This window comes from Lepus europaeus, chromosome 16, assembly GCF_033115175.1.
Source record: "Lepus europaeus isolate LE1 chromosome 16, mLepTim1.pri, whole genome shotgun sequence".
Taxonomy (NCBI): Eukaryota; Metazoa; Chordata; class Mammalia; order Lagomorpha; family Leporidae; genus Lepus; species Lepus europaeus.
Genome location: NC_084842.1, coordinates 25,401,863 through 25,416,567, shown reverse-complemented (window position 1 = coordinate 25,416,567; position 14,705 = coordinate 25,401,863). Strand labels below are relative to the sequence as shown.

At 41.0% G+C, this 14,705-nt stretch overlaps 1 protein-coding gene across 10 annotated transcripts in view; it reads right to left on the bottom strand.

The window, feature by feature from the left end:
• SORBS2 (sorbin and SH3 domain containing 2) overlaps positions 1–14,705 on the bottom strand; it is a 218,344-nt gene that overhangs the window by 56,823 nt on the left and 146,816 nt on the right. For 6 of the 10 annotated variants that reach the window (XM_062212711.1, XM_062212715.1, XM_062212716.1 and 3 more), the window contains 5 exons: positions 14,209–14,381; positions 9,298–9,364; positions 8,438–8,482; positions 5,162–5,342; positions 2,925–3,039 (listed from right to left, as the gene is read on the bottom strand). In XM_062212711.1, the coding sequence (XP_062068695.1) occupies positions 2,925–3,039; positions 5,162–5,342; positions 8,438–8,482; positions 9,298–9,364; positions 14,209–14,381 (581 nt within the window). Of the gene's footprint in view, positions 1–2,924; positions 3,040–5,161; positions 5,343–8,437; positions 8,483–9,297; positions 9,365–13,450; positions 13,475–14,208; positions 14,382–14,705 lie in introns of those variants that run through there. The other 4 variants (XM_062212712.1, XM_062212713.1, XM_062212720.1 and 1 more) reach the window with 3 other exon arrangements.

Below are 14,705 nucleotides of genomic sequence, written 5' to 3'. Positions count from 1 at the left end.
AGATGGAGGAGTCAGCTAGGAATTCAAAAGAGCAACACAGACTTCCCTAGCTGTTGGGTGTATCTTGCAAAAATTCCAAATGAAAAGAGCACAGGAATGCTCCCAAACCATCTTGCAGGAAAAAGACATGTGGGCGCAGTCATTGTGCTTGAAACCCTAAGTGCCGAGTCTTTGCTCTTCTGTCACTTTTGTTGGCCAACCTGATCCTTGTGCTCTGTAGCCTGTGTGTATTAGCTGCTTCAGGATCTTCTGCAAACTTCATCAACAGAAAGCCAGTCTCTGCCTACCACTGCCCACTCAGCCTCTGCAACACTGCTGCCTAATTCCGACTGAAAGAAGCAACTGGAACGAACTGAGGACTGATTAAAACGAAAGGTAACAGACTTGTCCTTTAATGATAATAATGACAAACTTGTCCAAAATGATCCATATGATTGCATTAAATCATTCTGCATAAGGCTGAGCCTCAGCAAAATTGTTTAGGAGAGACAGAAGTTTGGATTCTTTCTATTTTTCCTTTAGATATTCATTCTCATTTCCTTCCTAGTTGCTAGGAAGTTTTCCTGTGGCTGCAGAAACCTAGCCACACCCAAATCTCTAGCAAAACCCATGACTCCAGCTGTTTCTCCCTCCTTAGAACTAGTTAAATATACTGGTCTACTGGTCTTGGGTTGGAACTATGCAAGGCCTAAGTTTCGGGTAAAATAAATCAAGTACACTGATTTATTATAAATTAACCAACAAATAAACTAATTTACACTGCAACTATAGTCAAAGTAGTTAAGCTGATAATACACTTAATAGCTAATTTCGCCACTAGCTGCCTATGTTTCCCACTTAGCTAATCTGGGTGCAGTTGTACCATTGTGATTATGCTACATAAGGCTATGTCTGGGCTCAACTCCTAGGTCCAATTCCCAGCAGCTATGGAACCAAGGTAGTTAAAATCTGCTTCAGTCTCTTCATCTGTAAAGTGGGAATACTATGCTTATACTTCATAGGGCTGCTGGAAACATTACACGAGATAAGCATAAATGATCAACTATAAGAATGGCACACAGTAAGTGCTCAATAAGGATTTACACTATTATTACAGCTGTTATTACTGTTTTTTTTAAAACTAGGAGCCTTCAAAGCTTTATCCCAAAGACATAAGGAACGTAGGAATTTCACTCATAACAACAGGGCCCATGAACGGACTCTAGAGGGGACGAAGGGAGGGTTCTGTCGGTGTGCCTCTGTTTTAATCATGTAAGGGGTGGTTCACGTTGCACACATCAGATCTAGTCTTGCATACACATTAACTGACAGACTTGAAGTTCCTCGAGATAGAGACGGTTCCATTCACGATGGTGTCCCTAGCACCTAATACAAAGTCTTGTACACACTTGATTTTGCTAATGAGTAAATAATAAATATATACTGATGAGAAAGCTTCTGTAATTAATCCTGTTTCCTGACACCACAGTTACAAGTGTGAATATAATTAAGGCGTTCCTTATCCTAAGATTCTTGTAAATTATTAGAACGATTATTAAAGGTTTGCTGTTTACATTTGAGTCTGAGGCTTATTATTTTGCTATTGCAGCTTTATGCAGCAGTGACATTGTGGTTCACTCAGTTCTCATCTTGGAAATATCCAAGGACCATGCTCTTCAATCATACGGCCTAGTAAATGGATTATATGTGTCTGCAAACCAGTGATGTTCCTTTGATTTTTCATTGAAATCCTTTGAAATGAGTCATTTGAAGCAAAGCAAAGAAGGCTCAGGTAAATATATTTGAATTATGTGATTATATTGTTTTTGAACACGCTTCTCACACACAATCACAAATATAGGGTTTCAAAAACCAAATCAAGGACACACACACAAGGTGTGATGGGATAATGGTTTCCTATTGAACTTCAGGCATTATGTAAAACAGCAGAGGGATTCAAAAAGTTTGTGGAAGATTGAATTAAAAGATAAGTTTACTTTGGTGCAAAAATTTTGAAATCCATGCATAGCTTTTTTCATAATATGCATTTTCCATGAACTTTTTGAAGATCCTCCATAGGATCTTTTTGGAGACTTTTGAAGGTGCTAAGAAAGAAAATTCTTTTTCCTGTTTACCAACACCTAAAATTCTCATAAGACAGGAGGAAAGTAAGTTGCAATTGAGACGTTTTCCTAGCTGTAGGTGTAGGGAGTCAGAGGAGTGCAGAGTGTTGAAGAGATTCTGAGGGTACTGAACTTGAGGGGAAGGAAAGGAGGGCTAAGGAAAACACTGCTGGTTAGCTTGCACTTCGAGGAGGCAACCAGTCTTTCTGAATTTTTTATGTATCTTTTTGTTTGCATATAATTAAAGCAAATGGAAAAATACTGCAAAGTGAGCTATTATCTTGATCCATTAGAGTGACAGTCAGGAAGCTTGAGGCTTGGTAACCTGAGAGGATTTAATGAGAGTCAATTAAAACAACTTTAATTAAAAGGGCATTTGGAAAAATTTCCCATTATGTGAACGAAATATTAAGAAACCAATATGAAAGTCTAAGAATGGAGCTGTCTGAGTCCATGTGTATTGGGAGAGTGATGAGTAATTTTCCATATTGGCAATCTAGAATGGCAATTAAGTTGCATTTATGAATTTTTTTAAAAAATTAAACTCAGGTTCTTATTAAGTACAGTTATAGTTATATGTAATGAATCATATATATATATATAATATATATTTGGTTAGCAGGGACAATATATTAGAGTACATCTTTCAATTCTGAGATAAGATGTACACCTCACAGTGCAAAATTAACATGATTTAAAAATAATACTAAATAAATAAATTACCTTTATAACAAAACATTGCTAAATGATATGAAATCCAGGTTTGTTTGGGAACCCTGGAAGCCTACTGAGTTGGCATTCTGTTTAATGACAAGTGCTTACTGGTCTTTCATGCTGCAGAATTGATGACTTCCCAGGTTCATATTCAAAAATACTCCTTGGCTCAGACCGAAATTTTCTTGTGTCCACTTTTCTGTCTGGAGGATCCCAGTCATGCCTAGAAATAAGCAACAAATCACACATTAAAATAATTCTGTACACTTATAACAGTTGTGCAACACCACGCACTATCTGTTTGCAAAGTTAATTTTAGTATAGAGCTTTTACAAAATCTCTTGGGATAAAATGTTAATCTATGGAGATCATCACATTTATGTTTTTGATTTACATAAATGATCTAAAGGGAGCCATTTCTTTTATTTCATATATCTTCCTCTATTTTTTTTAAATAACACTATCTTTCCTTTTGGCTCAAAAACCCACAGAAGAGGTTTGTAGCTGTGCAGTGACCTGTTAGTAAAACCTCTAGGTCACTAATGGCAGCTGTGTATGTTTGTGTTTAAAGAAAGTGGAAGGTTGCTCCAGGAAGCTCTGTGAGCTTAACCCCCACTCTGTGACCTGATATCCTTGATCCAAAGTGACAAGGAGTAAAGCACACACCATGTTTGATCTTATTTGTAGCAAGTGGCATCACTTGGTCTGACACGCATAGGAGCAAGCTGTGTGACTGCCTGCGAGAGCATCTTCTGATGTTACCTTGGGCAAACCAGCCAGTTATCTGTCTCACTGGAATCAGCTCTGGTATCGTTTAAAATGCTCTCAAAGAAGCACTTAGACTGTAAAGCTCTCGAGAAGGACTTCACAAAGTTAGGCGCCTCCAGATGGCTTGTGCTGGAGATGAAGGCTTCCATTGGCTCCAAGATTTTTGAGGAAGGAGAAGTTTCTGACTATAGATTGGGTGATTCTGACCCCGTGGAATGGGGTGAAATTCTGATTCTGTGGTATGCTGGAAACAGAAGGGTCCCAAGAGGCAGACTTAGGGACAAGTCCCAGCTTTCTACTGAGGACTGACATTGCTGTACCCTTAAAATTTCTCTTAGTTCTCCCATCTGTGTAAAACACAGGAAAATTATGTCCTTTTCCTTGCAGAGGTGTTTTGGCAAGATACATGAAAGCCATTAGGAATGTTTAGGCAATTAATATATTTCTTTGGGAAGATTAATTCTTGTTGAACATCCAGGGCAAATAAAACATTTAAGTCAGAGTTCACCTTGGTTCTTTTTTTATGGCCAAGATAGCATTTTGTGTATAGACAATTATTTCCTGATTTTAAGACATCACACATTCTAAACACACTGATTCATCATGAGGAGATTGATAAGAAAACGAGAAGCTCTTCACACACAATCTGTGTCTATTTCCAGGGTATGTTGTACTCTATATGATCATCATTTACTGTTAATGAGGTGTTGAATATAATTTTTCTGGGATGGGCATAAGGCATGATACAAGATAACCAGTATGAATAAGGAATAATTTCTATGTCCTCTACCTATGAATTGCCAGTATAGCATAGGCTTTGGCTATAATCAGAGCTGAGTGTGAATCCTAGCTTGGACATATTAGCTACATGAACTGATAAAGTCACTTCAATTTTCTAAACCACAATTTCCTTCTCTTTAAAATAGAACACATCTCATTGGTTTGTTCTCAGAATCAAATGATCTAATATGCAAAGTGCTTGGCTCCCAGTGACCTCTTAATAAAGGTTACTTGTAAGTAGTAGTGTTAATCATAACCCTAACAAAAATGATCTAATGCAAGTGTATTTATACATTTTTATTTTAGTGGCAATCATTTCTCTAAAAATAATTTCAGGGAAGAAATGAAAATTAGTGTCAGCTTGAAAGGTGGTAGAAGTGAGACACAAATAGACATTTTAACTAATGCTTTATTATTTATGTATAATATTCTCTGCTTTCAGAAAGATATTTTATTAGTAGCCCTAACATTTCAAATCTAAGGAAACTGAAGACTATTCATGGTCTCTAACCTGCTATACCAAAGGAAGAACCTATTTCTATGAGGAAAAATAGAATTAGAAAAGATCAGTTTATTTTGGTACAAACATTTTTTGCAATCCATGCATAGTTTTTTATACATTTTCCATGAGCTTTCTGAAGACTCCCTGTATGCATGAATCAATACGATTTTATATATCTGTGTATCCTAGATATATCCTCTCACCAAAGTAGGCCCTGATCTGTCCACTGCCTGTTGTGGGGCCTTATTTTTATCCTTAGCTGCCCACAGGCCGCAGTTTGGGGACCATGTCTTACTTCTCTGTGGGAGGTCGATCTCTTGGTCTCAGAGGTGGGACTGGAGGTGGCGGAGGCACTGGGGAAGATGCGTCCTTGAAGACATCTGTGCCATTGTCTGAGTGGCTTTTGGACAGAGGTCTGTAGGTCTGGGTCTTCACGGCGGGGTGTGACTGTGCACTGTAGGGTGCGTTGTATAGGCCTAGCATAACCAAAACAAAAACAGACAACGAAAAATAGGTGTGAACAACATTTGAAGAATGAGTTAAATTATTTTTACTTCTCAAAATAGCCAGTGATTTTGCCAAAATTATTATCCAGAGGTATATTCATAATGCAGACATTGAACAGTACATAATTTGTTAATATTATTAATTTACTAACCACCATTAATTAATTAATTCTGTATACAAGTACTAAGTACAGTAAATCTGCATCAATATATTTTTTGGAGTTAGTAATGATTCACACTGGTACTAGGAATACACTTACAGATACTCAGTTCTCCTTGTTCATGTAAACTAATACTCATGTTCTCCTTGATCATGTAAACTAATAACAGGGTCAATGTTTTATAGTAAGATTAAAAACACTTAGAACTGTTTGCAAATATCTTCTAGTACTTAAAAAGTTCTGATGGGGGCTGGCACCGCGGCTCAACAGGCTAATCCTCCACCCGCGGTGCTGGCACACCGGGTTCTAGTCCCGGTCAGGGCGCCGGATTCTGTCCCGGTTGCCCCTCTTCCAGGCCAGCTCTCTGCTGTGGCCCAGGAGTGCAGTGGAGGATGGCTCAAGTCCTTGGGCCCTGCACCCCATGGGAGACCAGGAGAAGCACCTGGCTCCTGCCTTCGGATCAGCGCGGTGCGCCGGCTGCAGCGTGCCAGCCACGGCGGCCATTGGAGGGTGAACCAACAGCAAAAGGAAGACCTTTCTCTCTGTCTCTCTCTCTCACTGTCCACTCTGCCTGTCCAAAAAAAAAAAAAAAAAAAAAGTTCTGATGGGGCCTACACCGTGGCTCACTTGGCTAATCTTCCACCTATGGCATCCCATATGGGCGCCAGGTTCTAGTCCTGGCTGCTCCTCTTCCAGTCCAGCTCTCTGCTGTAGCCCAGGAGGGCAGTGGAGGATGGCTCAAGTGCTTGGGCGCCTGCACCCACGTGGGAGACCAGGAGGAAGCACCTGGCTCCTGGCTTCGGATCGGCGCAGCGCGCCGGCCATAGTTACCATTTGGGGGGTAAACTAATGGAAGGAAGACCTTTCTCTCTGTCTCTCTCTCTCTCTCTCTCACTGTCTAACTCTATCTGTCAAATAAATAATAAAAAAAAAGTTCTGATTTACAATGATAATCAACACATTATTGTAATCAAACAAGATACTGAGGTAGCTGTATGTTTAAGGAGCTGTAGAAGGCATAAGGAAACATAAATCTCCAATAAGCTTATAGTGCATCTGCAAAAATGAGACACAAATAGAATTATGATTGGAAGTTATTAGTAATATTTAAGAAAGAGCAAATGGAGAAATTATCTTAAGAATGTACAAGATTGTGGAAGGTAGTGTATTGGTCAGAGCAGATATTGTGGCACCCAAAGGACTAGAGTTGGTACTGAGGATTAGTTTGGGTGGGTAGGGGAAGAGGGAGTCAGGGAAAGAATAGAAAAAAAGGCAGACATAAAGCAGTGGGATGTTGGGTTAGTAGAAAGGAAGAGACTAGTTGCAGATCCTTTGACTAATTAAATGATAAAATGTGTAGGGCTCTACAAAGGTAATATGTAACTGATGCTAATTTTACTAGTACTCATGTGACAGAAACTTTGATATTAAAACAATTATAAAAATTCAGAATTGGGGTGAGTGGGCATAGCAGTTAAGACTCCACTCGGGATACCTCATCACTTATTGTGGAGTGCCTGCACTCGAGTGCTGGCTCCACTTCTAATTCCAGCTTCCTGCCAATGTGCACTCTGGGAGGCAGCAGGCTCAAGTAGTTGGGTCCCTGCCACCCATGTGGGAGACCCAGATTGTATTTCTGGCTCCCAGCTTTGACCTGGCCTAGCCCTGGCTGTTGCAAGTGGACGGGAGACCTTGTGTCTGTCTCATCTCTCTTTCTTTCAAAGAAAATAAATAAAAATTTTAAGAAAAATCATAATTTCCCTTAACTTCAAAGTATATTTGCACTTCATCTCTTAAAGGTCCATGAAAAATTTCAAGGCAATCTAAAAGAGAAAATCTGCACCTATGGTTTTCCCTTGATTTCACAGTCAGACTTCAACTTTCAAGCTAAATAAAGGAGGTAAGTTTGTTATATGAATGACCAGGAATAAAACTTGAGGGAAATGTCTTAATAGATCTCCTGATGTCATTTAGGGGAGCCAGGACCAGCAACCAGAGCTCTCACAGCTTGAAAGCTTGTTTCATTCAGTTTTGTTCTTTCTGTCTTTGAAGACTGGTAACAAAATGACTAACAGTTGGGGGACATGAGCGCTGGTCTTCAGGCGTGAAGGAAGCGAGAGCCTCAATCTGTTTCATCGCCAGGCTAGCAAGGAGGTCTCTAAGTGGCAGCACAGAAGCTGAAGAGGTGGGTCTGAGTCTAGGAGCTTGCTTTAAGTTAAGGAAAAAAAAAAAAAATGTGCACCAGCCCTGAGCAGGAGGCGGGGCAGTGAGAGAAGGCCATGCTGGAACTCCCTGAGGCCAGGTAAAGGGGAAAGTGTTGAGAGGAAACTGTTCTTAGGAACCCCCTCACTTCAGCTTGCAGACCTGTTCACAAGATACCAGTGTGCTCAAGCAAAGTAGAAATGCCTGGAATTGAAGTGATTTCTTGGTGACCAGCCAAATAGGATTTTTAAAATCTTTCAATGAATGGTTGCTTTTTGGAGCAAAACCATGGACAAGGTCACAAAACACTTTGCTTGACTTGTTTTTTGTGAAGGTATCTGAAAGATCTTACACAAGCAATTGTAATCACTCTCTGTGCTGATAAAAGAAGATCTTTATCTTATTTTGTACCCCAGGTTACAGTATGTTCTTTCATGATGTCCTTCACACTTTGGTTAAACATTCCTGAAGCTGAGAATAAGCTAACAGTGGGAATGAATGAGACAGAACAGTATTAGTCCTCATTTCCATGAGAAAAGATTAATCGTTTTGTTATGCATGCTCTGAGAGAAGAAGAAAAAGCACCCTGCTAATTATATAAACTGCTCAAACATAGTGGTTAAAAAAAGGGGAGGGGACAATGTTCTTCCAAACATTGCTGGGAATAAAAATATTCATCGCAAGCAAGGAAGCCCATCCTACCTGCATTATATGTATAAGGAGTATTATACATGTCTGTGTCGTCATCTAGAAAATGAAACAAATATTATGGTAATATCGATTTGGTCACCACATCATAAGAAGACAGCAGAACTTCAGAGAAACAACAGAAATCTGTTAGAAAAACAATTCAGTTTTCCTAGTTCAGGATATCAACTTTTATTTTCAAATATTGTTTATGGCCAGGTCTCTACAGAACCATCTTTCTGTAACATGCAGTTACTTCAAAAAGTTAATGACAAAATGGAATTGAAAGATAAGTTTATTTTGCTGCAAAATTTTTCGATATCCAATGAGTTTTTTCATATTATGCATTTTCCATGAACTTTTTGAAGACTCCTGGATTTGGGTCTTGCTGCCCTCAGTGTAGCATGCAAAGTTGATCCCTGGTCTTCTCTTCCCGGGGCAGTTATATCTCTTCTGGATCACGAACTTCCTTTATTAAGTGCTTTAAATACCTCTTGCCAACTGCTCCGAGCAGGCTGTCAGACCTACCAATAATCACTGTCTCGAGGCAGACAGGCAAACAATGAGTCTCTGCTCAAGGTTTAAGCGGAGAACACACCAGTTTAGACTATGGATAGTGAAGGACGGAGGCATAAGATCAGAACACCTGGCAGCCCTCCAAGGGGCACCGCTTAAGAGGCTTCTTGGCAGCCTGGAGTGAGGCAGAGACACAGAGATCTGAATCTGAGGGGAATAGGGAGGGATGTTGTAAGGAAAGAGGGACATGCATTTGCCTGGGGTTCTTTGCTTTATGTGTGAACAAAACCTACACAAAAGAGGAATAACTATTCTCCAACCCACAAAGACCTGATCATAACACCGAATAGCATACATACCTGGCTTGTGCACCATGTGGATCTGCTTGAACATGGTCTTGTACCAGTCCTTCGGTCGGTCTACTGTCTATAAAAAAGGATGCCCCATAGTTACCAAACTGGTTTCAAGTCAACATTGCTCCTCAGTGTTTTTGTCTCTATATTTTATCTTTTTAATAATGGATTTCCATTCTATGATAAGAATGTCCTGACTCTTGACTCTTACTTGATGGTTATCTCTGCAGCTAGTCAATTTCTATGTGCAAGTCAGTAAATGTCTTACTCCAAGTTTGCGTTTAGGTGGAATTTGGAACATTTAATGCTATTTTTTTTTTTTGACATGCAGAGTTAGACAGTGAGAGAGAGAGAGAGAGAGAGAGAGAGAGAGAGACAGCGAGAAAGGTCTTCCTTCTGTTGGTTCACCACCCAAAGGGCCGCTACGGCCGGTGCGCTGCGCTGATCCAAAGCCAGGAGCCAGATAACTCCTCCTGGTCTCCCATGTGGGTGCAGGGCCCAAGCACTTGGGCCATCCTCCACTGCCTTCCCGGGCCACAGTAGAGAGCTGGACTGGAAAAGGAGCAACCGGAACAGAACCGGTGCCCCAACCAGGACTAGAACCCGGGATGCTGGCGCCACAGGCTGAGGATTAGCCTAGTGAGCCACGGTGCCAACCGATGCTATGGTTTTATTTTTTAAATCACAGCTGTACCCAGAACTAGAAGGTGTGTATTTGCACAAATGTATTGAATAAAATGCATTGAGTAAAGGCTATTGTTTTAATTTGCTTAATTCCTTTTGGTGAAAGTTATCATTATCCTTAAAAGCTTTTTATTGTGTGTCTGTCAACGTTATTTTTAGAATTAACTAAGGAATATTTTTACTCAAATTGTATTCTGACCAGCTGAAATTCAGACACTGATATTTGATATTTAATAGTCTAAGTTGCTAAAATACTGAATGCAGGAGACAATTCAGAATCTTAGAACAAATCTAAAACTGTAGTTAAAAATTTCAAAAATTTAAAATTATAGTCATAGGGTGTACAAAACATTTGACTTGCTAAATTGTAAGTTCTCTCAGAGAAGCACCTTGTTCTCCTGAGTTTTGACATAATAGAAAGTCAGCTGTAGTGGAAAGAGGAAGTGGATGTTTAATATTGAACCAAGATTCAAATCTTGGCTCCCTTGATGTCTACTTTCCAGCTACAAGAATTTGGACAAGTTGTGTAACTTTTTTGAGCACCAATTTTCTCCTCTTTAAATGGAAATGACAGCTACATCATAGGATGGTTATGGAAAGTGAATGAGGCAATAAATACATAAAGGCTTAGAAGAGGGCCTAGAATAACATGAATGCTATATTAACAGTAGGGACCTTCAAATATTTGTGGAGTGAAATAATGAATGAATAGCTTATTGGATGAAACTCTATTGTACACCAATAAGAGAAGACACACCCCTTTGTCATCATAATTAATGATTTGTTTGGCAAGATCATTATCCCAACTATTTCAGAGTTACCAGGTCAAGAAACTTGACTATTCTGTGTATAGTAACCAAATATACCCGATTTTCTAAAATCATTTTCTTGACTTAAAACAGGATTGCTACAAAAATATTCTAGTACTTGTTTGTTAGACTGAAATTTGGTTTAGCTTTGATATCATGATTTTTTTTCTTTCAGAAATGTGGTCATTACATTTTTCATCTGGAAACTGATGGCTCTTCCATATCTAAATTTATTTTGATCCTGAAAACATAAGATTCTGGTCCTCAGCACAATATAGATTCACATGAAGGATGATTTGAGTTTGTTGTGAACCACCGCTTCATTGAGGCTCTTTCTACAATGGAAGAACCGAGGGAATCATTGAATATGCACTCAACAGTGGGAGTGAATGGAAAGGAGTGCAGTGTGAAGCAAGAGAATTTGCTGATTCAAACAAAGTAGCTGAGCACGTATTTCTTTAAGGCACATTCACTTTAATAAAAATCAACTTCTGTTTCTTGAAACTTCATTTCTCTTGTAGTGTTAAAGCAGAAGAACCTGTGACAGCGCTTTGTGCAAAAGTGCTTTCCGACCATACCTGGACACAACCAATGGCTACAAGGAAGCCTAATAAGTAAGCTATATCTCTGTTTATGGCAATGCATCGTGACAGACAGGACTTTTTTTTTTCTTCACTTGCTGGAAGGCCTATATCGGGCAAGGTCTCAGAGTTATGCCATCTGCTAGCTTTATATGGGGAGCACAAGATGCCAGGGAATGCCCAGGCTGTTGGCAAAGGGGACTCTAAGACTGGTAAAACGGGAATGCTAAAACTCCATGTCCTTTTCTAAGAGAAGTAAGCATTTGAAGTTCCTTTTATAACTGCCATCAGGGACGCTGCTATGCCTAATACCGAGATTAAGAAAATAGCAATTTACTCAGAGTTGAGGTAGTTTATTTTTGTGTGTGTCCTTCAAAGTCATTTTGTGTGGACAGCAGCTACATGGTTGTTTTCTGTACCTTCACTGAAATGACCTAAGTCTTTACATTCCTACTGGCTTGCTGTGGAGAGATCTCCAAAAAGGAAAAAAGACACACTCTACACACTATCAAACAGTGATTCTGTTTTACATGTCCCTTTCCAGCTTTGAAAATGCTCAATCTAGTTACATGTGAAAGAGGAGAAAAGACTCCTGCACTTCACTTAACTAGTTGTCCCTAGTGACACAATCTCAGGGGACCTGAGCCCCTGTGGCTTTCACTGCTGTTTTCAAGAGTGGCAGTAAAAGGCTAGTGCAGACATCCCAGGTCACATGAGCCTGGCTCCTCTTTATTCCAGTCACTCAAAAGTCGCGTTTACAGACCCGTGACTTTCCAGGCTGTTTTACAAAAATCCTGGTCCTTGAAATATGTTGGTCATCTGCAAGGACATCATGACATGGTACATGACAGCAGAACTCTTTGTGTACACACTGAACAGAAGGCTAGAGCGAAGCAACTGGAGTCTGCCGGATGGAGAGGGAAAACAACCTTGGAGATTCTTGGCTGCCGTGGCTCCGAGTGGCCCCATTCCACATTTATAAACACGGCTATACTTGGGGATGTGCTATGCAGGGCTGCCGAAAAGCCCACGGGAGCAACAGGAGCCTGCGCAGACCTGTACTTTCTTTGTAAAGTTTTAAGCGCCTAAGTCAGAGCACAACTGCACATACAGATTATGGTTCCTTATAAGGATCTGCCAGCTTGCCTATATTGTATTTTCTATTTTAAACAAGGGAAACTAGCAAGCACTGTTTAGTGTATGTGTTTACCTATGCATATCTAAGCTTATGCACAGCCTTGCTTATGCTTTTGATTTGACAGTAGATAGATGAATAATATAAAACTATCAATTCAGCTTTTCCTTAACCATCTCCAGTGTTTCAGGTTTGTTTTAAACTAAAGAAGTTCTTGTTCTCTAATGGAAATTATGTCTTGTGGATAAACATAAATGGAAATGGTTTGCATGCCCATTTTGAAATGTCATTTATCAACTTAAAAATGGACCTAGAGGTTTCAGATACATTTTTTTCAGCCAGAATCTGTTATTGTACAGAATCTGGGAAGTCTTCCACTTGTGTATATACCATATCTCAAGGGTCCGTAGACAAAACCGCCGACACCATACCTGGCTGACACTGTATCTCTACATTATTAGGAAAAAGCTGAGAACTAGCTATTTTTCACAAGGAAATCTTAAAAGACAAATAACAATACCACCAACAGAATCATGCAAGCATCACAAGATTAAGAATCTTCATCACGGCCCCTGAATTATGACAGCCATCAGTTCCCACACAGATTTTTAGGATTTATATTTACTTTCAACATTCCCACAATCTAAGGAGTCTAAAATCCCAGCACCTGCTACATTGATCTACTTATCCACTTCCACTTGTAGAAGCTTAGAATAATCAATGTTTAAATGTTCTCTTTGTATATAAAGCATGCAATCCACTTACAATAAATGCAAATCAAGAAGAGAAGAAAAACCTCACACTTTAGCACTCTTTGATACTTTCCAATCTGGCCGCTGTTTGTTTCCCTGATATCTTTGCCCCTGGCAAAACCCCGGCTCTGTAGGTGGAGGGTGCAGGACAAGTTCATGCAGCCAGAGCTCCATTTGTGCACCGCCCCCAAGCTTCACCTGCAAAGGTGCCGTGGCTCTCATCCTGGCTTCCCCAGCCTTCCTTCTCCGGCTAGCACAAGCCTCCTCTTCCACTGCACTTGGTCAGCAAGCAGCTGCCTGCTCAGCTCTCCGGAGCTGCCTCTGCCACTGCTGATCCTGACCAGAAGGGGCTGCCCCTGCACGCTGAGCAATGCTTTGGCAGAGTTGAAAAAAAAAATCCTAACACTTTCATTTATCATTCCCAGAGAGCTCTCAGCAGGCACAGCTGAGGACAGGACATTAAAATGTGTATTCTTCTCCAGTTTCTCCTTTCCATGACATTCACTTCCTTCGCTCCAATCATCTCACCTCCCAACCAATTCACAGCTCCCAGACTCCCAGTGTTAACACATCCATTTCAAGAAACAAATCACTGCTTTATGTGCAGTGTGCATGGGAGTTCACATTTTCTGGTTCCTTCTCTTCCATGACCCTAGCCTTCCTTACGGAAAGGCATAACACAGGGCAACCCAACAGAGTTTCACCTCTTGACACAATCATAACGGTCATGGTTTTTAATTTAAACGGAAACCACAGAGTGTGGAGGGCTCCCCGTGCACAGCTCACACTCGCTTTCTCTCTCTGCCTCACACAGCACCATATTCACGAGGGCTCAGATGCCACAGAGGGCAATCCTCATTATATAAGACCCTAGGAATGCACAAAGCCATGGACAATCCATCCTTTGTAGAGTGCGTGCCCAGAGCCAGAGAGACGCACACGCAGGCGTTTCCTACCGTTCTGATTGCTGTGGGGATGCCGGACTCATCCACCGGCCCGATTCCCGGGTAGTGCGGGGCTTTGATGACAGTCACTCTCTTCTCTTCCTCCGAGGATCTGTACAGTGGTATGGAGCCGCCGCCGGTGCCGTCCAGGGTCTGCGCGTGCTGCGGGTATGGCTCTGTGGAGTCTGTGGGCACAAGTTGGTGAAATGCGATATGCGAGCATTTGACGGACAAGGGAGCGTGACCGAACAGAGCCTCTAGGATATTTATGCCTGCATTTCCGGGCGGGAGCGGGTCTCACAGGGCAGTACCTGGGTTCCAGACTCACCTCTGCCTCCTGCCTCCAGCTTCTGGCTCCAATGCAGGCTCTGGGAGGCAGAGTGATGGCTTAAGTACGGAATCCCACCGCCCACGTGAGACACCCGGATGGATTTCGGCCTGTTCTGGTATGGGCATTTGGGGAGTAAACCAGAGCATGGGAGTGCTCCTTCGCTCCCTGTCAGCCTCCC